The 25,131-nt window shown below is 45.7% G+C and overlaps 2 protein-coding genes across 3 annotated transcripts in view; one reads left to right on the forward strand and one right to left on the reverse strand.

Moving 5' to 3' along the window:
• Positions 1–995: 995 nt before the first annotated feature.
• Positions 996–8,241, reverse strand: DDX5 (DEAD-box helicase 5). Its single transcript, XM_075562081.1, has 13 exons — positions 8,183–8,241; positions 6,807–6,972; positions 6,385–6,481; positions 6,172–6,305; positions 5,981–6,046; positions 5,625–5,766; positions 5,379–5,539; positions 5,103–5,275; positions 4,667–4,777; positions 4,384–4,445; positions 4,244–4,303; positions 2,762–2,986; positions 996–2,588 (listed from the first exon to the last, which is right to left on the reverse strand). The coding sequence occupies exons 1-13, from the start codon at positions 8,224–8,226 to the stop codon at positions 2,182–2,184; spliced, it is 1,848 nt and encodes a 615-aa protein (XP_075418196.1). The 5' UTR covers positions 8,227–8,241; the 3' UTR covers positions 996–2,181.
• A 700-nt stretch (positions 8,242–8,941) lies between these two features.
• Positions 8,942–25,131, forward strand: part of CEP95 (centrosomal protein 95) — a 30,717-nt gene continuing 14,527 nt past the window's right edge. The window contains exons 1-10 of one of the 2 annotated variants that reach the window (XM_075562084.1): positions 8,942–9,251; positions 10,589–10,717; positions 12,856–12,963; positions 14,564–14,674; positions 17,748–17,844; positions 19,825–19,940; positions 22,685–22,810; positions 23,378–23,571; positions 24,517–24,626; positions 24,795–24,924. In XM_075562084.1, coding sequence (XP_075418199.1) covers positions 9,233–9,251; positions 10,589–10,717; positions 12,856–12,963; positions 14,564–14,674; positions 17,748–17,844; positions 19,825–19,940; positions 22,685–22,810; positions 23,378–23,571; positions 24,517–24,626; positions 24,795–24,924 — 1,140 coding nt within the window. In that variant the 5' untranslated portion in view covers positions 8,942–9,232. The other variant, XM_075562082.1, reaches the window with a different exon arrangement.

The raw sequence follows: 25,131 nt of genomic DNA on the forward strand, positions 1-25,131 counted from the left end.
ACACAAACCTGTGCACCTTCCCGTGGCACAGCCTCCGTATACTTCGGCCACCACAGGCCCGAATGTGTCTAAGTGCATGGGTTCGCTCACGTGCTCACAAAACCCTGTCTTCCTCTAGTGGATTTTTAAAACGCAGGCCCTCTAGTGCACTTCAGACAAATGCAACTGCAACGCAGTCTTTACCTACAGGCCGCATCACAACTTTGGAAACCTGAGCCCAGTCAATACTCCCAATGAAAGCACTCGGTCAGTATGTAGGTAACATTCCCAGGGCCCTTGGCTAAATGTTTGACCCCCAAATGTGGAACCCATTTCAATACAAGACCCCTTGGATTCCTTCAATAAGCAAACATGGTGGACTATGTGTGTAACTCAGATTTCAGTGATAGAAACTAAGGATTAAATGGTGCAAATTAAAGAACAAATTTAGACTGCATTGGATTACCAGAAGGGGAAGTTGGTGAAAACGAGGTAAAATGAACATTTGATCATGTATGTCTAGGGTGCCTAGGAGAGACCACAAGCACGCATGGTTTTGAAGTTGAACAAAAAAACCATACTGCTGGAAAAGTCGTGAAACGGCAAACCTATAAACCCACACCAGAAAATTGGCCTACACGCAAATAAAAATTTAAAAAGGAGCGAATGGGGAGAAAAATCACATTTATTAAGACAACTACAGGCTAGACACAACGCACATGCTAAAAAGTCAACTCTTAAAACTTACTTAAAATAGGTAAATGTTTACCACAGTCCCACAATCACATCTGTAATTGTTCACAATTAAAAACCCCACGTTAGACAATGAACAGTAAAGTATGTACTAAATGATCCAACCTACCCTGAAAGTCTGAATCTGACAAACTGACATTGAAAACTGGTTACCACACGAACCAGCTTTCAATAAATTTGTCATAGAAATTTTCCCACCCCTGAAATGAACTTTTACTTTAGGTAAGGCAGTAATAGCAATTAAAGCCTTGCTTGGGTTTATAAATCAGTCTCATGTCTCCTGGCAAAAAAACCAAACAAACCACTCTCCAGAAAGACATTCAAACCTACTTCCAGAACTACTGACAAAAAGCGTTAGAAGAGATTGGAGGGTTCATCCGCAAGCTTTTCCCTGGACCTCTAGCAACACACTTATGTTGAGACTGTGTGTGCTTTTGGGTTGTTGCCTCTTTACCATTTTGGTGAGGACTTTTGTAAATTGCATGAGCATACATATAGTTTTCAAGACCTCCTACATTCCCTGAATTATTGGACATTCATGACTCCCGGAGTGACTAAATAAAAGCCCCAGGAAGTCTGTAGAGACTAAGATCTACACATGTAACTTGAATGAATGACACTCAAAACAAATCCAGTCAGACTCAAACTTGGCCCCTTCACAGCACAAAACCTTATCTTTTTCAGCTTTGTTGCCCATCTTGGTAATTCATAATACAGCCAAGAGCACAAATTTTTTTTTTTGGGGGGGGAGTTAACTTCTCCAACTGTTAAAAATTTCCAAGGGGGAAGAGTCAGTCAACCATGGTGTTCCCTCACTCAACAGTTTGAGGGTAGAGCTATACAGCTGATTATTTCACATCTACTTTTACTAACGATCATCCACTGGAGCAGTACTAAGGAAAACAGGCTTGTTAAATGACTCCACTAAGGTTGAATGCTATCCACAAAAGCATTTATGCAATTTAGCCTAAGCTTATAAAATCTATCAGCACAGATCCCATTTTAACGCTTGCAATAGGAAGACTCTTCTTCCAATTTCCCAACCCCCAAAGTAAAATGGAAAGGAGAAAACAAATCAATCTTGTTTCATTAAAAACAGACCGTTAAGTTTCACATGACAGTATATATGTAAAATAAAGTACAATTTCCACTTAATTCAGTCTTCAAATATTTTTATTGGAAGGCCATGCACTGCCTTCATGTATTTCAAATCACTGTACATAACTTTTGTGAAAACACTGCCTGCATTTTCTAGTACAAAAAAAACCTAAAAATTGTTTCAGGAATGTAGAGAAATATCCAACTTAAATAGCGAAAAAAGTGCACCATAATTACTGCTGCACTGCAGTCATTTCTGCATTTCCATGTTTCTTAAATAACTATCTTGTCTGATAACACACAATATAAAGAGCAATTATGAAAAACAGACATTTACATATACCTCTAGTCTTATTGAGAATATCCTGTTGGCATTGGATAACCAATCATAGGTGCAGCTGCAGTAGCAGGATATGCGTATGCTGCCTGTTGGTTCATACCATTGTGCATATTTGGAACGTTAGTTCCATACTGCTGAGTGCTATCGTAACCATTCTGGTAAGTCCCTGTTGGATTACCAGTCCTAAAACTCGTCTGTATGCCAGCAGACACAAAATTGCTTCCAAAGCTCCCGTTGGTGTAATTTGCAGCAGTGTAAACACCATTTTGCGTTTTTGCCCCAAAATCTCTCTTAAGCAGACTAGAGTAACCTCTATCATAGTTTTCCCTGTCTCTAAAGGTATTGAATCCACCCCTTTTGCCCGCAGAGTATCTGTCCCGTCGGTCATCCTTCATGCCTCCTCTACCCCTGGAACGACCTGTTGGAAAATAAATGGCAAACTGATTATTTCCATGACACAAATCGTTAAAAAAGAGGAAGTCAGGTAGCTTTGTCACAAGTGTTTTACAATTGCTCAGCTCTGATTCAAGACAAACCACATGACCTCCAAATAAATAAGCAGTGTTATCTCATACCAAAGGTTGGCCTTACCTGAACCTCTGTCTTCGACCAGCTGAAGCAACTTGGGATTAATTGCTTGATTGGCTTCACGAAGCACAGAGATAAGGTCGCTCACTTGCTTTATGTTATTAGGTGTAAAGAAAGTGTATGCTGTGCCCGTTTTGGTACTGCGAGCAGTTCTTCCAATTCGATGAATATAATCCTCTGAGGAGTTAGGGTAGTCATAATTGATGACAAATTTCACATCTTCCACATCTGTAAAGTGTTGCAGTGTGGCAAAATAGCAATGTACGAAGTTTTGCACACCACAACAGCCAGACCAAAAATAAAAAGTTAGACAATTGTATTCCCAAGAAGGTATGGGCTGCAAAAAATACAGTTAAATGGTTATCCATTCCCTGTAGGAAGACCATTGAGGTTTGGGAGGGGGGGGGGGGAGAAAAAAAAAAGGGAAGAAAAGCACGTCATCTCTGTAATTCTCATTACCCACCCAGTGTGAAGGCCAACCAAACAGGAATGTCTATTTCCTTAATACATTCCCAAATCAGGAAGGCCCCTTACAGATAGATCAAGTGACATCTGAATGCTTCTGCGCAGTAGGGCCACTTAAAAGGTCACCGCAACCTCTTCATGTGCTGAGGACCTTTTGATTAAAATATTATGTGGTCCTTTGCATTTACACACTCATCAGTCCAAAATTCTGGCCACACTGCTCGTCTTGCCAAGACCTTACAACCGCAGCTGCAAGAAAAACATACCTGTCCCCCAAAAGTTGTTTTTATGCACTGTGTCTCGTCTAGGCAAGCGCTTCCAAGAAGCCAGGATTCACTTGAGAATGTGTCTCTCTCTGGCAGGTCTCGACATGACGACTACGGTGTAGGTTGAGGGAGGAACTTTCAAAGCACTGTTTTCCTTTCCCACTGACTGCGGGCGGGAAGTGCTCCTGCTCTAGAGCTCATGTGCCAGTACTCACCAATTTGTAAAAGGCTTAGTACCTTTTAAAGTTGCTCTCTCCGTTTCAAACTTGAACAAAAATGTCATTGAACACTGAAGTTTGGAAATATTTCTTCGACATTTCAGCAAACTCACTGAAACGCAAAGACCCACAGATCACAGGAAACAGTTTGAAACAAGGCTGTACCATGGCAGTCATGCAAAGCATGGGACAGAAGAAATACCACGGCAGTGAACTGTGAGAGGGTAGCTTCCCTTCCCCCCTGGAGAGAACAGTTTACGTGGCAGAGGCGGTACTTTCTGCCTTTTGAAGATTACTGGCACACTGTCAGTTTTCCACCTCTCTACTCGACTGGAAGCAGCCAGCCGATCACTAGTCCTCCATCCCCCTCGAGTCCTCCGATTGTCATGCCTAGGCCTTGCCACAAAGACTGCACCTTTATGTGAAAAAAAAAAACTTAGAAAAATGCAGAGGTTAAAGAAAGCAATAGACTTTCTTTAAAAAATTGTATGGAGATCTTCTGGGAAACCAAGTCACGAATGCGCGTTTGTACTGACCTAGCCCTCTGGAGGCCACATCTGTAGCAATCAGAATAGGAGCTTTCCCGTGTTTGAATTCTGCAAAGAAAGGCACACACTCAATCACCAGCCCGAGCAGCAAACTGCACAATGGTGTGCTTGTTTCCCACAGAACTTACCATTTAGAACCCAGTCTCGCTCCTGTTGACTCTTGTCACCATGGATACCCATGGCGGGCCACCTAAATAAAAAAACATGTTCTATTAGTAGGCTCACATTTAGAAACAAATGGTCGATTCTTGTTTAGGTGGTTTAACCATTTCTGGTTGTAGATCTTCAAATTGTCTAAAATAGAAATAGTTTCACCCTATACGAACAAGTAAATCTCATCCATGAAACCCATGACATTAGCGACTTTATTAAACAAATCAGCTAAATATTGGAGAAAGTCACCCCACATACCCATCTCTCCTCATTTTTCTGGTAAGTTCATCACATCTTCTTTTGGTTTCAACAAAAACAATGGTTTTATTCTCCTTCTCACTCATTATCTCTTCCATTAGACGAATCAGTCTGCAAAGATTTTACAGTTCAAATGATCAGTGAAGAACAGTTAAGCTCTATTTTCAGGTCTACAAATCCAAGAGGAAACACCTGCTTAACCACTTGTAAAACAATTCTATTTTTGATCTGGAAATAAACCCACAAGTTTAAGTTTTCCTTTTAACCTACAGGAAATTTTAGAATGGTAATTCTTACTATATAGGATTCAACAGATTTTCTGATGGCAAAAGTGAGCCTGTCCAAACTGAAAATGACTTTTAATGATGATCTATTAGATAGTGGCTCAATTTGAAGAGCAGTTATTTTAAGAGATGAAATTGAAAAAACTACTTACTTTTCATCCTTCTCTACATCATGACACACATCCACTATCTGAAGAATGTTGTGGTTTGCACTCAGTTCCAATGCACCAATGTTTATATGAATGTAATCTTTCAGGAAATCTTCAGCAAGCTGTCTTACTTCTTTTGGCCAAGTGGCACTCCACATTAAGGTTTGTCTGTCAGGCTAAAGAAAAAATATTTTGAAACAAAAAAAATCTAGTATTGTACTTTTAAAAAATGAGTTGGGTTTTTAAAAGATAAAAATTGTTAATTTTTATCAAACTTACTCTGATCTGGTCCACAATCTTCCTTATTTGGGGTTCAAAGCCCATATCAAGCATTCTATCAGCCTCATCAAGGACAAGGTAAGTTGTTCTTCTCAGATTGGTTTTCCCACACTCTAAAAAGTCAATCAGTCTTCCAGGCGTTGCGATACAGATTTCCACACCTTTAATAAAAAATTTAAGTGTTAGCACGGGCATCTGCAATTTTCAGCACCATCAGTGATTAAGAGGTTTTTCCCTACCACACACCTCTTTCCAAATCACGTATCTGTGGTCCCTTGGGAGCTCCACCATAGATGCAAGTAGACTTCAAGCGGCATGCTCGACAGTATTCAGCAGCTACCTGCTGTACCTGTTGGGCCAGTTCTCGAGTTGGCGCCAGCACCAAGCACTGAAGAAAGAGGAATAACTTTCAGCACAGACCTGGATCTTTGTGTTGAAGGGAACATTATGTTACACTGGGATATAATTTCCTCAATTATGCTGGTCCAGCAGTCAAAGGCACTAAAGGGTCCAGCTAATCCCTGCATAAAGCATTGTAAAGCTATATCTTTTGCTATGTATTCTACCAATTTCCACAACAAATTGGTGAAACGAATACTTACAATAGGCCCATCACCTCTCTCTAGGAATGGCTGATGATTGATGTGGACAATGGCAGGCAGCAAGTACTATTGGAAGGGGGTATGAAGAGGAGAAAGTTATTAAAACACTTCATTTCTTTTTTTTACTTTGTTCCCTTTAATCCCAAATCTATGTCTAGCACCACAGTATCATCAAATGCGCTCGCACTTACAGACAATGTTTTCCCGGATCCAGTCTGTGCTACTCCGACCATATCCAATCCACTTAGAGCAACTGGCCACCCCTGAGCTTGAATGGCGGTAGGTTCTGTAAAGTTCTGCCTTGCAATCACATCCATGACATTTGCTGTAATTAGTGATGGAAATTTAGCACAACTTAGCAGTGGCAAGAAAAGAAAAATCAAGAACTCAGAACTGGCACTTACCAGGGAAGTTTGCTTCATAAAAATTCAAAACTGGCTTCGGGCAGTTGTGTCCTCTAACTGTAACTTCCTTGCTTCTTCTGTACGTCTCCACATCTTGCTGCAGGATTATAGTAATCTCTTAAAGTCTTGCAACAACAAGCCTCCCAACTCAGTGTACAACTGACAAGGCCCCCAACGCGATATTTACTACATTTAAGCCCTTATTTTCAAATCTAGATCTATACAAAAAAACCTTGTACAATTCAAGAACCATCAGGTTAATAAATACCATTCCCAAATAACTAATCCAATAGACTGGCACCATTTCCCAATTATGAATTCAGAAGCTATGACACTCCCCCAAATCTTCTCATTTGTAGCCTGATTTTGATTTGCTGGAAGCTATTACTAGGTTACAGTCAGAAAAAAACAAAACGACTGACCGCTGTGCGCCTCGCCAAATCAGGATGTTCTTGATAAAAATTCTTCTCAAATTTGGGCAGTTCGTCGAGATTCCACTTCTTTTTAACTAGTTTCTCCCCAGGATTTCCGAATTTCTTTCCAGACAGGGGCCCTGCCCTACTTCCTCCAAATCGAGGTGCCCCAAACCTGTAATTAAAAACACAAACATTTACAAGTTCATAGGCTTATTTATTAGCAACCGCTAAAGATCATTCAAAGGAACCGTCTGCAGCTGGAGAACCACCCTTAACCAGGATCATTCCCAACAGACTAACCCAGCGCCATCGTCTATTGCTCCGCCACCCCTCCCAAGTGCACATGCACGGCATGAGGGGCGGCCAGGTAAGGGCGCGGGGCTGATCAGATCAGTCCGCAACTGGCTCCTGTAGCACGCAAGTTCAGATGACCGGGATAGACAAAATGGCTCGTGGCTACGGTCTTTTCCACGGGCTGAAAATTTAACTATCTGGGAGAGGAATGATGCAAAGGGAGGAGCCTAGCGGCGACGCTGTTTCCACAGCTGCTTTTCAGCAAAAAACGCCTTGGTCTGAAGAATGGATAACGGGGCAGCAATGAAGCGAAAACGGAACGGAGGGGGCTCTCGGGGACGCTTATGCAAGGGAACCGAAGGGGGGTGGGGTGGGGGTGGGGGACCCGCGGAGGAGCGCCCGATCACCGTAACGAAATTATATAACGCGACGAAGAGGAGGAGGAGGAGGAGCCGGCGAGCACCGGGGGAGGAGTCCCGGCCCGGGCGGAGTCGCTCGGGCGGCGTTCCCGCTGGGGCGGCGCTTCCCCCTTTGTCTCGCATTTCTCTCTGCGCCACATTTTCTCGACGCTGCCATTTTGAGCTCCTCCGCCGGGCGGGGTAACAAAGGCGCCGCCGCCATGTCCGAAGCCGGCATTTTGTACCCGCGGCTCAGCCGCATGGCTGAACTCGGCGGCGCCGGCCCCCCTCCAGCCCCCGCCGCCCCCAATGGCGTCGGGAGCGGGCCCCTCACTCCCACGGGACCCCCGGGGAGCCTAAAACTGCTCCCGGAAGAGGGGAGCAAGTCGCGGTTACGTCGCCTGCCTCGCGGAGTCACCTTTCGCCCCCGCCCGCAAGAATAACCCCCACAGCGGCGACATGGCCGCGGGCCCCAGGCCCCCGCCCGGGGCAGGAAACAAGCAAACGAGCTGGTGGGCCGTTAAGGACCAAGTTCTAATCGGAAAAATACTTAAAATACCGCAAGCCCCCGTCTGAGGCAGCCCAGCGATAGGCCGAGAAGGCCCGTGTTCCAAGGCGTCGCCCCCACCCCCACTCGTCGCCTTCCCATCCCCCACCCACCGGGCCTGACAGGTTCGTAGCCACACTCACCCTCGATCCCGGCCGCGGTCTCGGTCACTCGAATAACCCGACATGGCGTCAATGGTTGCGGTTGGCGGGGAACGAAGTCAGGAGAATGCGGTGCGAGGAGTCGCTGGGGATGGCGACCGCGAAGCCTTGCGGGGGCGGTAGTGGGGACCAGCCGGCGATGACAGGAACCGGAGCTATGCAACCAGAGACCGGTGGAAATGAATGAGGCGCCGGCTGCTTCCCGGCAGCCGGTTTTATAGTCTGCACCGCCTCCTCCGCCGCAAAGCATACTGGGAACGGCTCTATGACCTCATCGCCCCGCCCCCTGCGCAGAGGCCGCAACGCCCGCCAGCGTTCCGGAATCCGCCATGTTCTTGCTCTGTCCCCAGCCCCGCCCTCGGGGCCATCCGTTTTTCTCTCTTGGCCTATTTGCAACTCTATCCACCACTAAAATCCCCATCCCGAACTTCCAGTTCGCCTTTTTCTCGTCTCTACAAACCTTAAGCAATCCACCCCACCCGTTTTCAGGTCCTGCCCTCAAAAATCAAGCGACCATCACAGGCCGCTCTTTCCACTCAAAGATGTTTACGTCTTCAAAGAGCCTTACGCCCATAACCCAGTGACACGGGAGGGCGGAGCCCGTCGTCACGTGACCGCCTCCCCCGCCGACCGCGTGAGTCGGCCGCACTACTTCCCCCGTTGGCGGAGGGATACATAACGAACTGACTCACCGGAAGTTCCCTTCTAATTTCCCCCCCGCCACCCCCCACCCCAGGAGACGGAGCTAGGCGAGTGGGTGGCCTGGTCAGTCAAACGCGCTGACCGGAGAGCTTTAGAGTGGGATCCAGTCCTCGGAGAATGTGATCTAGATTCCGCAAACCGCCGCCGAGTGCTCACCCAATGACCAATCAGCAGCGAGAAGCCGTTTAAACGTCCCTCCCTCTCCTACCCCTCCTTCCCCACTCTTTGCGGGCGCTCCCCCTCCTCCCCCGGCTGTGTCGCCGTACGGCCCTTCTCGGACACCGTCCCCGCGCGCCCGGCCGCGGTCCCGAGGCGACCTGCCTTCGCGACATGGCCGGCTCCGAGGCTGGTGAGTCTCGGCCAGACGCCCTGCGGTTTGCGGGCCCACGTCGCCCGCCCCGACTCCCCGGAAGTCCCCGCCTGCTGTGTAGGGGCGGCCGAGCCCGAGTCTAGGCTGCCTGCGGGACCCCTGCCTGTCAGATGCCCTCGCGGGCGCCCTGCACAGGTCTGGATTGGCTGTTTGGGGTGGGAGAGAGGCTGGCTTTGGGGCGACATCCCGATTGCAAGACCTGTCAGGAAGGGTCGTCCTAGGCTGGCAGGGTGGGCGCTGAGGCCGTGCCTACGCTTGCTTGTGTTGCACGTTTGAGGAGTACCGCTCAGATCTGTCGCGGTCTTTGCCGATATGATACAGTGGTCCGTCCCCCCCCCCCCCTTCAGTGCCCGCTAGAGTTACCCGCTTTGTCTAACGTCGCGAATCGATTTGGTTGTCCAGGACGCTTCCCGTCTTTTCTCCAGGACTGCGTACCACCCAGTTACCATGGTTTTGCCAACCGTGACTACTGGGGCGAGGGGGTGGTGTACTTTGAGGGGAAACTGCAGGTAGAGCAATGTCTGTACCTCCTTCCCCACGATACTCTTGTTTCCATAACGTAAGATGTATCTCACGACCGAATAATACTGTTTCCCACACGATCATTCTGTTATTGAGGGCGGCGGGGCGGGGCCCGCATGTGTTTCCAGCGTTCAAGTTACCCATGGTCGAGAGCCCCTTGAAATCCTTTGCTCATTCAGCATTGTTTTAGAGCAGGGGCGTGAGGGGAGAGGGTGGTACAGAAAACAGGATTCGTCTTTGTTCTGAGCTTAGACGGTGACTGCAAGGCCCCTTTGATACAGTTCTCTTATTTGCCTTCACAGACCTAAAATATCTATAGCGTTTAACAGCTTAGGTTAATCATCGCGAAATCCTGACTTGCACAAGAGAATTGGGTAAAAACCTTTGCATTCCTATAGGGATTTTGAAACAACACCCATTAATTACTTTCTGTGATGTAATATTCCCATTTGTCAGTATGCTTTAGAAACACCTGTGTAAGGCTTCCAAAATAAAAATCGGGTAAGTTATCAAACAGTATCTAGGTCACAACAGTAGAAATTGGATTTACATTCTATGTAATGTTGACAACATTGAAATTATAGCGCTCTGGAAGTCAACCTTTACCCCCCTCCACCTCAACACACACACACGCGCTCGCCAAATTAAGTATTTCTTTTAAAAGGCCGAGGGAGATCTTTGAGATCCTTTAGTTATTACATTTCCTACCATCTAACAAGTTCACTATCTGTTCTGGTGGTGGTTTTTAAAAAAAAAGTACAAGCTTGATGACTTTCGCCCTCTTTTCCCAACAGAGTGGGTTACCGTTGCCAATAACCTTCTTTTGAAATGTCACATACACCTGAGGATACATGTACTTGAAGATTGTGATGCTAATGTTTTTATTGCCCTTTATCAGTCAATTTTGGGAGAAAGGGTGCCAGGTAAGGATACCTCAACCAGGAATTGTTTGAGCCAGAGGTTTCTAGTGCCTTTAGTTCAATCTTTAAGCAGTTGTCAACTCTTGTTAAAATCCTTTGGTAATTGTAAAATCTTGTGTTTCCTCTTTGCATCTTATTTTTATCTAAATGCTGCATTCATTACCTTAATGAGTACCTTACAGTAGCCCAACATAATAACAGCCTTGATCAAATCAGTTGGACTCTCCTTGGTAATCATGGTTTCATCTAATTATGTCTGATGCCTTGTAAAAGCCACACCCTTTCTGGAAACGTCCCTTCAAAGGTTCTAAATGGGAGTAGAACATGTTGTGTCCTGTTATATAACTAATCGTGGAGACAGAATTGATGTGTATTTTATAAACCTAATTTGCCGAGAAGACAGTTAATAAATTCACATGCCCTCTTATCTTGAAAGTTGTGACTTGTTTATTTCTTCTCTGGGATATGTCGTCATTTTTGCTGTACCCCAGCTTTTATCCCTCAGCGCCCTTTGTACAGACTCCTTCACTGCCTCGATTCTATGGACCATTGATAAGCTCTTAGTATTCAAGGGCTGTTTGGTCCCTCTTCCTTTCCCATTGTCACCAGTGATGGGACATAAAGCCAAAATCTGACTGCCATCAAGTCCATTCCGATCACTGTGCCACTACAGGACAGGGTTGAGCTGTCCTTGTGAGTTTCTGAGCCTGTAACTCTTTGTGGGAGTAGAAAGCCTTCTCTTTCTCCCTCAGAGGAGCTGGTGGTTTCAAACTGCTGACCTCGAGGTTAGTAGCCCAACTAGCACTGTGTTACCAAGGTGATGGGGTAGCCTCTAGCTGTTACTTTTGATACTAGTTTCAACTGTCTCCCATCTTTTTGGCATATACTTCATAGACTTTTAAAATACTTTTTTCTTTTGCCCCTAAAAATTCATTTTCCTTAATATCAGAGATGAAACTCCAAAACTTTCCAGGCTCCAATCTTTACTGACTTTTTTAACCTTTATACTGTGATTCCCAATAGGCTCCTTCAAAGAACATGTAAATCTCCTTCATGTTGCTGCTTCTCTCAAGGTGCCCTGGGCAGGCTGTCTACAGAGGCTAACATCTCACTTCATGTATTGTCTCCTCAAAGTACTAGCATCTCCTTAAATTTATGGACTCCTTTATCTTCTGGAAAGGAGCTTTGGTGGCGCTGTCAGAAAAACATGAAACTGCTAAGCACAAAGTTGGTAGTTCAAACCCACCAGCTGCTCTGCAGGAGAAAAGTGAGACTATTTCCTCCCATAAAGATTTAGCACCTCAGAAAGCCCTACGTAAGGTCACTCTGAGTCAGAATTGACTTGATGGCAATGGGTTTGGGTTTTGTCTTCTGTAAGGTCCCTGGGTGTGTTTGCTGTCAACTACTAACCTAACAGTTGGTGGTTCGAACCCATCAGCAGCACCTAAGAGAGAAAAGCCTGCTTCCATGAAGATTACAGACAGTGAAACCCTGTGAATCTCTTCTACTCTGTACCATGTTGGCTCACCAGGAGTCAGAACTGACTCTGCAGCAACAGGTTTGGAGTTTTAAAACTCTTCCATTAAGATGTCTGCGTGGTACAAACAGATCTGACAGTCAACTACAACCCAAAGGTTAGTAGTCCACATCCACTAGGTGGAGGAAAAAGGCATGGTGATTTACCCACTGCCATCCAGTTGATTCTGATTTAGCAACTTTCTAGGGTTTCAGAGACTAGAAATCTTAACCAGAGCAGACAGTCTCCCTCATTCTCCCCCAAGGTAGAGCATCTAGCGAGTCAGAACTGCCCACTTTGAGGGGAGCAGTCCAATTCCTAACTCACAGTGCCACCTGGTGGCCAGTTGTATTCTGAGGCCGTGGGTGAGCATCAACTTGATGTGGCTTTCAGATTGGGTTTTCTCTCAGCGTGGCACTTGTAGATCATGGGCATAGGTATGGGAGTTGAATAAATGAGCATTTTACTTTGGAACTTCAGCTCGATCTATTAACTTTGTCAGGATGTTAGAACCAGTTCTATTGGGACAGAGGTGGCTTTGGTAGTAGTTGAGCTTGTTCAGAAATCTGGTCAGAAATAAACTGGGATCCTACAGGTGCAAAAATGATGTGACTTTTTCCTACAGACCTGATAGTTACTCCTCGGAGTCAGGAGGACGATGCACACAATGTACAAGCAGTAATTGACTCACTGGCCTTGGATTACCTGCAGGTCAGCCTGTCTCACATAACAGGTTAGTAGACCCTTGACCATCACATAATTGTGCATCATACACAAAAACAATGGATATAACCCGTCACATTTTTAAATAGGCAAAATATATCAGTGGGTGTAGATGAGATGATCATGGTTGTGAGATCCAACAGGAGTTTCTGATGGGGTGGGATCTGTCTGGCATTTGAGGGCTGGTGGTTTGCATCCCATGACTTGAAGCAAACCACACCCCTTAGAGAACAGCGGCTAAAGATTGCAAACAAGTGTTCTTCTCTGTCTCAGTGGGACACGTTGAGACCTAATTACAGCAATAATTTGCTAGTGACGAGCAAATTTTTATGAAAAGAGAAATGCCCCGTCTTCAAATCGTTCTAGTGCAGGTGAGCTGAGCAGCTGTGACCAATCAGTTGGAAGTGGCTCCTCTTGAAGGGTATAGGCCTGGAAGTCCTCCCAGCCCTGGGCAAGTGGGCATTGCTTTGTCACGTTGAGCTCCTGCTATTTACTCTGTAAACATGCCATAGCGAGCTTGCCTGAGTGGACAGCATTGTCAACCCCAAACAAACCAGCCTCACCCCATGGAGAGCTCTAAAGCTTCCGGTGGCCCCCAGCGCCCTTTCTCACGACTGTGGGCCCCTGCAGAGTGCAGTTCCTTCTGCACTGGAGGCGCTGCAGGCTGGCCAGGAGGCTTGGTTACCTGGCTGGCAGCCTGTGATCCCTACCCTGGAAACTGAGAAGTCTCAACTATTCCCTTGGGGGGTGGGCATCTTGTTAAGCCAGAAAAACACAGAGCTTGACATCAAGATCACTGGTTAGTTATTGCAAATTGGGGCGAGCCTGTAGAACTCTGTATTTGCCAACAGTACTGCAAGACATCAGCCCTCTGATTTGTTGTGTATATTATGACTGAAATGCGGAATGGCTTGCATCTCTCAAACTTCAGATTTCCACTCCCGCCTCTCCAGTACAGGTCTGGACTCATGAGATTGCCAGACCTGATCTCCCACAGGACAACTAGATGGTCTCAAGCGTCACTTTCCATACCGATGGGACTGGGGTCCGGGCTGTGGAAGCCATTTTGGGTGGCGTTAAAACACGTCAAATTCCCATGCTTTTCTGTTCAACATCTCAGCTAGATATTTATTTAAAAGTCTGGGATTCTAGCAAGGGAGTCAGGGATAGACGTGAGGAAAACATGGTAGAGTTTCCAAAAGTGAATGGGAGCTAACCAATCTGGAGGGAACAGAAATAAATCTGATGAAAGTATGCCCAATAAATACTTTAAAAATATTAGTGTCCCACTTTTTAATCGCCCTCTCTGCATCAGACCCTACAGTCTGACCCCGTGTTCCCTGCCGTTTTTGCCCCAGGCCCAGGACAGATCTGCTTAGCTGCTCTTGCTCTTGGTCTCAATCTTACCAGGGGATGTTTTCTTAAGTGCAAGTATGAAAATAATATTCTGATGGATTATTAGCACCCACTGGATGCAAGGCTACACTGTTTTTGTTTTCAGATCTAAACCGTCAGCAGGAAATTGATGTTTTTAAAATTGTCCAGTGTTGTTACTCCCAGATTTTTCTAGAATGCTTGTATCCCTGAGCAGCTTTGTGTTCTGTGTGCAGGAGAGAACATTGTGAAGGGAGATAAAGAATCTATTAAGAATCTTCTGGAGATATTTGATGGGCTGCTAGAGTATCTTACTGAGCACATCAGTGAAACGTCTCATGAGAAAAGTAAGTTTGGTTTGGTTTATGCTCTGTTATGTTCCCCTTTTTAACCTGTCCCGCCACTCCCCACCTCCACCACAGGAAATGGAATGATTAATACAGTGTCCTTGAAGTACACATACTGTCCTGGTATATTTCCATTTCTTCATGTTCCGAGTGGCGGATCATTCTCTCACCTAGACTATCATGGCCTTTGTTAACTCATGCTGCTTATGAGGCAATTTAAAAAGAATCTACAATAGAAAACTAAGCTTCTGCCTTCAGTGATAATCCTTTCCTCCAAGATTCCCCTCAGGAGCCCTGGTGGTGTAATGGTTATGGTTATGAGTTGAGCTGCTAACCACAAGGTCAGCAGTTCAAAACCACCAGCTTCTCAGGAGAATGAGTTACAGTCTTGGAAACCCACAGGGGCAGTTCTAGCCTGTCCTACAGAATTGCCTCGATGACCAGCGCTGCCATTTATGTGACACATTTGGATGTTGCCCAGGTGCCAGCAGGAAGAATTTGTGGATTTCTGCCGCAACCCACAGTTAGGTTTATGACAGCCTGAATATTCTTTATTTCACTCTTCCCCTTAATTGTATCAATTTTTTGTGTGAAATTTTGGTTTTGAGCTTTGTAATGTTAGTTATGAAGATCAATGTTGCCATATTATTTTCCAAAAGAGTATGGCTATCTAAAATGAATCCACAGTGTCTGAGTATTACTTATAATCTTTAGCTCAATAAATCCTGTCTCTAGAAATTTATTCCAAGGCAATAATAGAAAAGAAAGTTACTTGCTTGCTGGTCTTTAATGAAGTGTTACTTAATCACAGAAAATGAAAAAGAGCCTAAACGTCTCCACAGTATGAGATTAAGTAGATAAAACTCTAGTCTGGCCTGTTAGATATCATTGAGTCAGCGACCCCACGTGTTCCAGAACACAACCCTACCGGCTGCTGCTCCATTCTACCAGTCATGTGATGTAGACCCTGTTCTTGCAGTCACTGTGTCAGTCCATCTCATCGAAAGTCCTCCTCTTGTTCACTGGCCCTCTATTATACCCAGCACGATGTCCTTCCCCAAGGACTGGTGTCTCCTGATAACATGTCCCAAATGCATGACATGAAGTCTCCCTGCCCTCTCTAATGAGAAACATTCTCATTGTCCTTCTGGCAAACAGACTTGTTTATCTGGCTCTCCTCTATCCAATCTTCTTGGCCAGCATCGTAATTCAGAGGCATTTTCTCTTATCTGTTGGCCAGATCTTACATACATATGAAGCGATTTTAAAAATACCATTAAGGGAGCCAGGCACACACTAGTCCTCAAAGTCACTTTAAGTCATTAAAAAAAGAAAAAAAGCTTTCGGCAACAAATAGCAGTTACCATAAATGCCAGTGTATGTGAGGGCGAGAATTCTGAGTGGTGCTTGACTGGGCGAGTAGGATTCATCCTGACTGGTCCTCTTTCTGCTGTGATCACATTTGAAATTAAAATGGAAATTTTTTTAAAATCTGGAAATATTTTCCTTTCTGCCTTTTAACCTGGCTGCTAAAAAGGGTTAAAAGAACTGGAAAGTTGGGATGTGTATTCAAAACGAGCCACTTAAGCGCAGGGAACAAGTGGAGGAGAGTGGTTGCATTGTGTGGACGGTGGTCAGTCTGCAAACTAAATGCATGTGGATCCTCGAATGGAAGGCCACTTTGCTTTGTAAATGTTCACCCAAATCACCATATATATATATATGTGTGTGTGTGTTTGTGTGTGTGCCACATGTAGAACCACCTAATTCATGGCTAGCAGGAAGGCATATGGATGTTATGTGGCTCTTAGGCCTTTTTTTTTTTTTAAGAAACATAAAAATTTCAAGATAATTTCCAATGTTGTAATGATAGCAATAGTCTTTACAATGTAGTGCTTGATTGGAGGTGTGGGGAAGCAAACAGGGGCCTAGTCTAGGGTAGGACAAGGAGACAGAACGGAGAGGTGCTTCCATAAGCTCAGTGACAGTGAAATTGGGGGGTTGGGGTGGTGTGTGCGTGCTTGCCTGGGGCACAGCGGTGGTTTGTTGTGAGCTGAGGGAGTGACTCCGATGGCCCTCCCTAAATGACAGTATGAGCAACTTGTACAGTCTGATTGCCCCCTTGTGGGTTCGGCCTTTCGATGGGGCAGTGTTCCCTAGAGCTAAGCAGCAGCTTCCAAGTGCTAGTTAACAGTGGTGGGAAAACGCTCTACTGTCGCTTGTCAGACCTGGTCGCTGCACCGGCGGCAGCAGCAGCAGCACATACCACTGAAGAACAAGGGTCTGCAGGCAGGCTGTTGATACAGCGCCAGCTCTCGCCCTCACTGTGCCACTGACATGCTTTGAGCCTCCATTTTCGTCCCTGAAACCCTTTCGTGGTGGTTGTGAAGGTTAAACAAGTCCACATGTAAATAGTTGAGTTCTGAGCCCAGTTCACTGTAAATGTTAACTAGATGTTATTAGAATGTTGCTTGGCAAATTCAGAAATGGGGCGGGGCATGAAATTGAGTGAAATGGGGTCGTCTATCCAGAGGGCGAGTCTGAATCACCTTAGGTGTCGCCCTTCTACTTGAAATCAGTGCCCTCCTACCACTGCCCCTGAGGGGACCCTGGGATCTACCCCTTGGCTATGTTGGGGCTGAAAAGTTTGATGACTACTAGTTTTAGGAAAATGTCTTCCGAGCTCTGACACTTAGGCTAAGGCATGCTGCCTCGGAGCTTGAGATAAGGCAGCAACAATGACGTTTTTCTGAAGCCACCCTCCTGTCATCTGGATCACTTGCCTCATATGTCCCTCTCAGCTAGAGGGAGAGCTGCACCTAACAACTGAGAAAAGCAGCATTGCTATGCAGTCGCGGACCCTGCTTCTGAAGCAACAGCTGTGCTACTTCTTTGTGATCCAAGAAACACATGTGCATTACAGATGATCTTATGGCTCTCCTTTCACTTTCACACGAACCGAACCCCGTTTGCTAGGCAGGGCTGGAGGGGCCTCACTAATTTACCCCTCCCCACCTCCTCTACAGATAGTCCTACTGACTTGAGTTGTTTTGTTTTGATTTATTCTAAACAGGTGAGACGGAGCCGCATTTCCGAGACTCACACCACGGAGGGCCTCTGGCGGGGGTGGAAAGCTCCACGGAAGCATGGAGAAGAGCGGCCCCTGGGAGGTAGCGCTTGGCGGCCGGGGAGCTGATGGGAACAAGCTATCCTGGGCTTTCTGCTAAGATGTCAGACAGCCCACAACATGCCAGAATGGCTGTTTGAAAACAAAGCTAAAGTGGAATGTCTCCTAACTGCTCAGATTTAAAACCTTCCGGGGGAACTTCTAAGGAATTTGAGCTATCACTGCCAGTGACTCAATTCCAACTCATAGTGACCCTCCCTAAAGGACAGGGTCGAGCTGCCCCTTTGAGTGTCTGAGGCTGTAACTCCTGTGGAGCAGCTGGTGATTTCAAACTGCTGACCTTGGGGTTAGCAGCCCAATGTGTAACCACTATGCCTCCAGGGTTCCTTATACTGTATAATACTTAATTTTCAGCATTGACCACCACTTATTACTTCACTCTTCCCTCTACCAAAATAGTTCGTATTCCTAACAGAAAAACCTCAGCAGAGAGAAGCAGGGGCGGGGTGGGGAAAGGATGTACCATTTAAAACAAAGTAACTGCTGGTAACATTTTGAGTTTTCATCATTTTTTAACTATGATTTTCCCATTTTGGATTCAATCAGATTGTCCATATAACCTTACTTTCTGCATTTTACTTTTTTTTTTTAACACGTCGGGTTTTTTCCCAAGATGTTAAATTGTTGATAATTGTTTTGGGTTTTTTTCCCCCCGCATTTTTTTTTACTGGGGGCTTTTAACAACTCTTATCACAATCTATACATATATCCATTGTGTCAAAATATCTGTACATGTGTTATCTTTTTCAAAACATTTTCTATTTGAGCCCCCTGGTATCAGCTCCTCACCCCACCTCCCTGATAATTGTTAATCACTGTAACACAGCATTCACATGGGAGCATCGTATAATCTCTGTCTAACACATCATTCACATAGGCAAATCTTTTGTAACCATTCCTCTGAACTTTGTTCTTACTCTGTGTCATTTTTAATATGTGACAGGTTTCTTCATTTTCCCCCAGGGTTTAGGCTAGATTCGGAAGTAAGGAGGATGAGTGTTGTTAGAACTATTAATAAAAGTTGCCGCTCACTAGAAAGAAAACGTTTGGGAAATGAGGGCATCAACATATGTACAAATGTGTTTGATATAAGAGCTGTTAGAGCCTCCAATAAAATGGTTTTTTTTTAAGTTGCCAAATTGCTTCCCAAAAGGGCAGTCCTCTTTCTGTACCCACTACAGTACAAAAGTGCCTGGTGACGCTGCCCTTTCCTGACCAGTATCAGGGTTTTCAAATCAGCGTTGCTTCCATAGTCAAAAATGCCATGCCTCTCTCTACTGGTTTGACGCATCTGTCTTTGCCAACCTCTGGGCAACATGATGCTCTGGCCACCTCATGTCCCAGAGTCTAGTCGCCTTATGAAGCAGGTCACTGTTTGACAAGGCCAGGCAGTGCCACTTGTTTTCGGGATCACTCACTGCCATTGAGCCAGTTCCGACTCAGCAGCCCTGTAGTGGAACTACCCTGGTGGGTTCTAACACTCACTCTTAGGAGCGTAGAGAGCCTCATCTTTCTCTCAGAGGGCTGCTGGTTTAGACTTGCTGCATAACCATTGTGCCATCAGGGCTCCCCCTCACCCCCCTTTTTTTAAGTTATAGTGCTTTGTTAGGAAAATGTCTCAAAGGAGACTATTCTAGGATGCAGTTCTGGACTTCATTTTTTATTCATCAGTCTTAAAACTTAACAAAATAACTGCCAAAGTGAAATCCAAGAGTATGTAATGCAGAATAGTCCGCCTCCCCTTGGCCCGCCTTGCTCCTCTCCTCTCCGGCCCACAGAGTAACCAGGCCTTGCCTTGTCTGCTTGTGTTCTGTGCGTGCCCTTGACTCGCAGCCACTTCCACCGTTCACCCATCAGCCAGAAACTAGCAGGCAGCACGTGTGACAGGCTGCGTGCAGTCTATCCCGTTTACACAGCAAGGCCAGGCTCCAGGTGCTCAGGCTAAGGGAACGAACTCTTCCAGGTGCTCCCTGTCGTTGGAGGCTGTGGAGCCTTCTTGGGATGAAGATGAAGCCGAGTCCACCGGTGAGATCATTAGGCTTGGGGATACAGCACACACCTTTTCTCTGAGAAGTAATGGTGAGTAGTTGGAACTTAAATAGCAATGATGGGACATCTCCTTACGGAAGGGTCGCAGGGAGAGACGAGCCAGTCAGGGTGCAGGGTAGCAACGATGAAACATACAACTTTCCTCTAGTTCTTTAATGCTTCCTCCTCCCCCACTATCATGATCCCAATTCTGCCTTACAAATCTGGCTAAACCAGAGGATGTACACTGGTACAGATAAGAACTGGAAACACAGGGAATCCAGGACAGATGAACCCCTCAGGACCAGTGGAGAGAGTGGCAATACCAGGGGGGTAGAGGGAAGGTGGGGTGTAAAGGGGGAACCGATTACGAGAATCTACATATAACCTCCTCCCTGGGGGATGGACAACAGAAAAGTGGGTTAAGGGAGATGGAGAGTGTAAGGTATGACAAAATAATAATTTATAAATTATCAAGGGTTCATGGGAGGGGTGGAGTGGGGAGGGAGGAGAAAAATGGAGCTAACACCAAGGGCTCCAGTAGAAAGGAAATGTTTTGAGAAAGATGATGGCAACAGATGCAAAAATGTGCTTGACACGTGTGGATTATGATAAGAGCTGTTCGAGCCCCCAATAAAATGATTAAAAATATGTACAGCAATGATGGCTGTTCAACTGCCAAGTGTAATAAGTATAATTCAGCTCCCTGCCGCTGAGTCCACTGTTTCTGAGACTGTTAGTCTTCTGGGAGCAGAGCGCCTCTTCTGTCTCCCATGTGCTGCTCTCTGGCTCCCTCTAGTCCTTCCAGGATCAGGCTTCCCCACCTACCTCAGGTTCAGAGGCTCTGGGTTCCTGCAGTGTGGCCGGCCTGCCTATTTCTCTGACATTGACTCGCTGGAGGGTACTTTTCAGTTTGTCCGTCGTTAAGCTGAGTTCTAGGGATTCAGCCAGTACTTTTGGAACACTGTCAACGTCAGACACAAACCCCAGTCTGCGTGGGGTTTGCACATCTACTTCTGGAGACTGTGGATCAATAAAGGGGACGGGGGACAAAATGGCCAGTAAAATGATTCATCTCAATTTCCCCAAACTTAGGAAGACACCCAGCCCACAGTAAGTCTGTAATTTTTAAGTGGAATGAAGTACTTTAAATTGGGACTCCAGTTGCCTGCGTACTCATCCAGACCCTGCCACTAGCTGTGTGATGTTGGGCAGGCCCTTATCTTTTGGGGGGCCCCTGTTTCTCCAAGGGCAAAGTAAGTGACTTGGATTAGGTCACCTTGAATGCTTTGATTCCAAGGAGTTTTGTCCAAAAAACTTAGGTCAATATAGACCAAAGACCTTGTTTGCCTCTGGGTTAAGCAGAGTAACCAGGCAGTCAGAGTTGAGTGTGAATAACTCGAGCGTGTTTTCTGAAGGATCAGCCCATTGGATTATCAGGGAAGAAAGGGAAGGAGACTTCAGAAAGGCAGTGCCGGGTAGAACGGAGCGACCATCAGAGGTGAATCACGTTTTCAGAGTCTAAGTAAATGAGAGCAAAAGGGTTGTGTTAAGAGAAACGTGATTAGGAGAAAAGGGTGACCAAGACGCCAGTCTCAGGTGTTTGGGTTTGATGGACTTGTGGTAGGCTACGCTCGGATTTGAGACATCTGATGTCTCCGGTGTACACAGTCACAGGCAACTAGCAGAAGCCTCGATTGCTGGGCTGTAAATCTTTGTGACACTAGCCAAGACTCCTAGTTCAGGCAGCTCTCCCATACCCAGCTATTGTGTCCATGTGGCTGGGCCGTGATTCTTGGTGGTTTGGTATGTATGTTGTGATGTACTGTGGCAGTTAGGCAGCGGTCTCCCAGGGTGTGATCAGCCTGCAAGAGAATTAAGGGTGCGATGCAACAGTCGATCTCTGTAAGGGGTATTTCCTTGGGGGTGTAGAATGCAACAGCTTTTATCTTACAAGAAATAAAAGGAGAGAGAAGTGAGCACAGAGAGAGAAACCTACTGTGACCAAGAAGAGCCAAAAGCAAAGTATATTCTTTGGACCTGGGGTCTGGGGTCCCTGGACCATGAACCTCCTGGACCCAGCGGGATACATGAAGACCTCTAAGGGACACCCGGCCCACAAATGTGGACAGGAGACCAGGACCTATCCCTTGAAAGCTGGCTCTCTGAACTTCGACTTTCAGCCTCCTAAGCTGTGAAAGAATAAGTTTGTTTGACAAAACCATCTATTTGTATTTCTGTTATATTTCTGAGAGAACCAGGACCCCGGAGATAGACTTACTTAACTGTCGGAAGCTCTACGACTCTGGCACCTCTTTCCCTAAGCAGAGTGGTGAAAGGTTAAAATATTGCTCTTAATGTGTATAAATGATTCCGGGCTAGAGAACTGCCTCTTGCTCTGAAAGTTGTTCAAAGCAATTAGCATATTTTAAACAATCAGAGCAACACAGCTCTGTAATTCTGTCATTCCTGATTTTTTTTTTTCGTTTTAAAATCATTGGGGGCTCCTACAACTCTTATCACAATCCATCCATCCATCCATCGTGTCCAGCATATTTATACATTTGTTGCCGTCATCATTCTCAAAACATTTTCTTTCTACTTGAGCCCTTGGTATCAGCTCCTCTTTTTTCCCTCCTCCCTGCCCCCACTCCCTCATAAACCCTTGATAATTTATAAATTATTATTTTATCATTCCCAAAATTTTTATCCCAAGTACAAAACTCTCAGCTTCCAGTTGAACATTCTACAAACTTTTGATAATTAAAAAGAAAAACCTTTATTTTCTTTCCTAGGTACCCAAGAGCCTACTGAAATGCAATCTAGGAAAGGCCCAACGTCACCAAGTTCTAAGTCACGTGAAGTGCTGAATCCTCCATCCAGTCTTTGGTCCCAAAGTAGGGCAGCCTTTGTTGAAGACAGTGAGTAGTACTGGCGCTCACGACTGGCGCTAGGAACCCTCAGGACAGTAGGTCCGGGGACGGTGGCTCCTCCTTATGCTGCTCTTAGCTCTGTGTGGCGCCCTGTGGTTTTACAAGGCCTTATTTGTGAATGCTTACTTTTAACCACTGCTCCTGATTTCTGCTTAAGGACAGTAAGCATCTGATACACTAGTATGTCAGTTGGTGATCTCCCGATGACTGGCGAATGAGAAAATGTTCCTTGTCGGCGCCCTAGCATTCTCAGGTGGCAGTGTTAGTGAAGGCACTGTCACCAGCCAACTGGTGTTCTGACATGTGGCAGAACTGGGATTTGTAGCCAGTCTTTAGGCCACTCCAGCTCATGATTTCTTTCCAGGGGCCATTTCTGTGATTTGAATTCCATTCTTGCTGACTGAATTTTGCTCTTAACTTATTTACAAGAATGAAATCGTGGTTTCATTATTTTTGGAGTACTCATTTTTAAAATCAGCTTTAAAATGTGCTTCCTACTAGTGTGTGTGAACACATCAGGGCTTAACTGTAATGTCCACTTTACTTTGCTCTTAGTGGAAATCCCTTCCGTGAGCATGACTTCCAGTGCCAGGAAGCTAGGGGAGCCGATTCGACCCGCCATTCCTCTGCAGCCACCCTACCACCCACTGGAGTCCCGAGCGTCCTGCCCCATGGGAAAGGAGTACTTGCATGCAGCCCGCGACTCCTCGGCCATGAACTCAGCTGGAGAGTGTATGGTGCTGTCCCCGGTGAGTGGACACACTGGCTCTTGGGTGGACAGAAGCCTGTGACTTTAAACAAAGATAATAGTCAAAAGTAGTCCAGGAACCAGCGCCTTGTATTTCTGAAAATTACCTCTGCATGCACCCGCCTGGCCTTTTTCCACGAACATTTTGAAGCCCCTGTGCATAAATCAAACAATGCAGGAGAATCCCAGATGAAATGAGCATCATCAGGACAAGTGCCCATCAGGCTGAGTATCCTGTGCATGTCAGAGAGGCAGGGGAGCAGAGAACAAAAACTAGGCAGTGGGAAGGCTCTATTGGCCAGCTGGCAGATCGGAGGTTGTCCATTTTGAAATAACTCGTGGAGCTTTATATTTAACCTTGAATAAGAAGTTTTCTAAGGGAGATCACATCAGAGTTGCTATTTACTAATAAGTATTTGATTTTTCTTAACTCGAAGATAAAGGTACTGAAGTGAAATGGAAGGGATCCTCACCATAAAGGACATTTCTCCAACAATTCCAGAGTCTGGAATTTCTGACTAATTCATTCAGAAAATGAATTATTAAAATGACGAAGACAACATTTCTGTTTGAGGAGGTCTCTTTGAGTGCCTCAACTTTCAATGCTCTGCACTGAAGTTTCTTAAGGCACCAACTCCTTGACCACAGCGTGCCTGGGATGGAATCATGTGTGTCTCCCCCCCCCCCCCATCCTAGTGTAACTGCTCGCCGGAAGCACGCTCTTTCTCTCTGCCCAAGTCTGTGGGCGTTATTCCTTCCCATCGGCATCGGGCATCCACGGGACTTTCCAGTAAGCACATTTCAGAACACGACACAGAGAATGAAGATACCTGCCTTTTTACACCAGGTCCCTACACACGTACATCGATACACACACACATGCGAAAGTCTTTAATGTGCCTTCTCTCTAGCTTTTTTGAATTGTCTTTGTTTCTGTTTTTAATAGGAACCAGATGACAGCGTGATCTTAACTTCTAAGTCGCCTAAAAATAAGCAGGGAATCTGTTCGGCTCAGGCCCACAGTCCCAGGACCAAATGGACTCCCAAAGGAAGAAGGTAACGTTGTCTCAGAGTGTCCCTGCCCGCTCTCTAGATGCGAGGGCTTTGACAAATAAAGGGTGGGTTTGCCATCCTCCAGTATGAGGTTTTTAAAAGCCTATAATGCATTGGCTTTGGATTACGCCAACGGGTCCCTAACCCATCCCATGGGCCCTTGCATTACAGATATGAAAACAGATCTACAGTTTCACCCTGGGATTCACCTCTTTCCCAGAAGCTAAGCAGGAGTCTGACAGAACAAGAATTGCACGCAGTATCCAAGAAACTCTCTCGGCGGCTCTCTGAGCTAGATTGGGTAAGTTTTGTTTTTATCTGTATTGAAATTCCCACGGATGGTAAGCGATTTCCTCCAACTGGAGGTATATGCTAAGGTTAGGGCATTGGAAAATGAGTCATAGCTTATTGTGGCAGTATCACATGAGTTTGCCTAGCCTTTTGTGATATAACCAAATTTAGTACAGATGTAGCCAAACTGCTGAATTCTGGTGAAAATAAAATCTTT

This window comes from Tenrec ecaudatus, chromosome 10 (genome assembly GCF_050624435.1).
Source record: "Tenrec ecaudatus isolate mTenEca1 chromosome 10, mTenEca1.hap1, whole genome shotgun sequence".
Taxonomy (NCBI): Eukaryota; Metazoa; Chordata; class Mammalia; order Afrosoricida; family Tenrecidae; genus Tenrec; species Tenrec ecaudatus.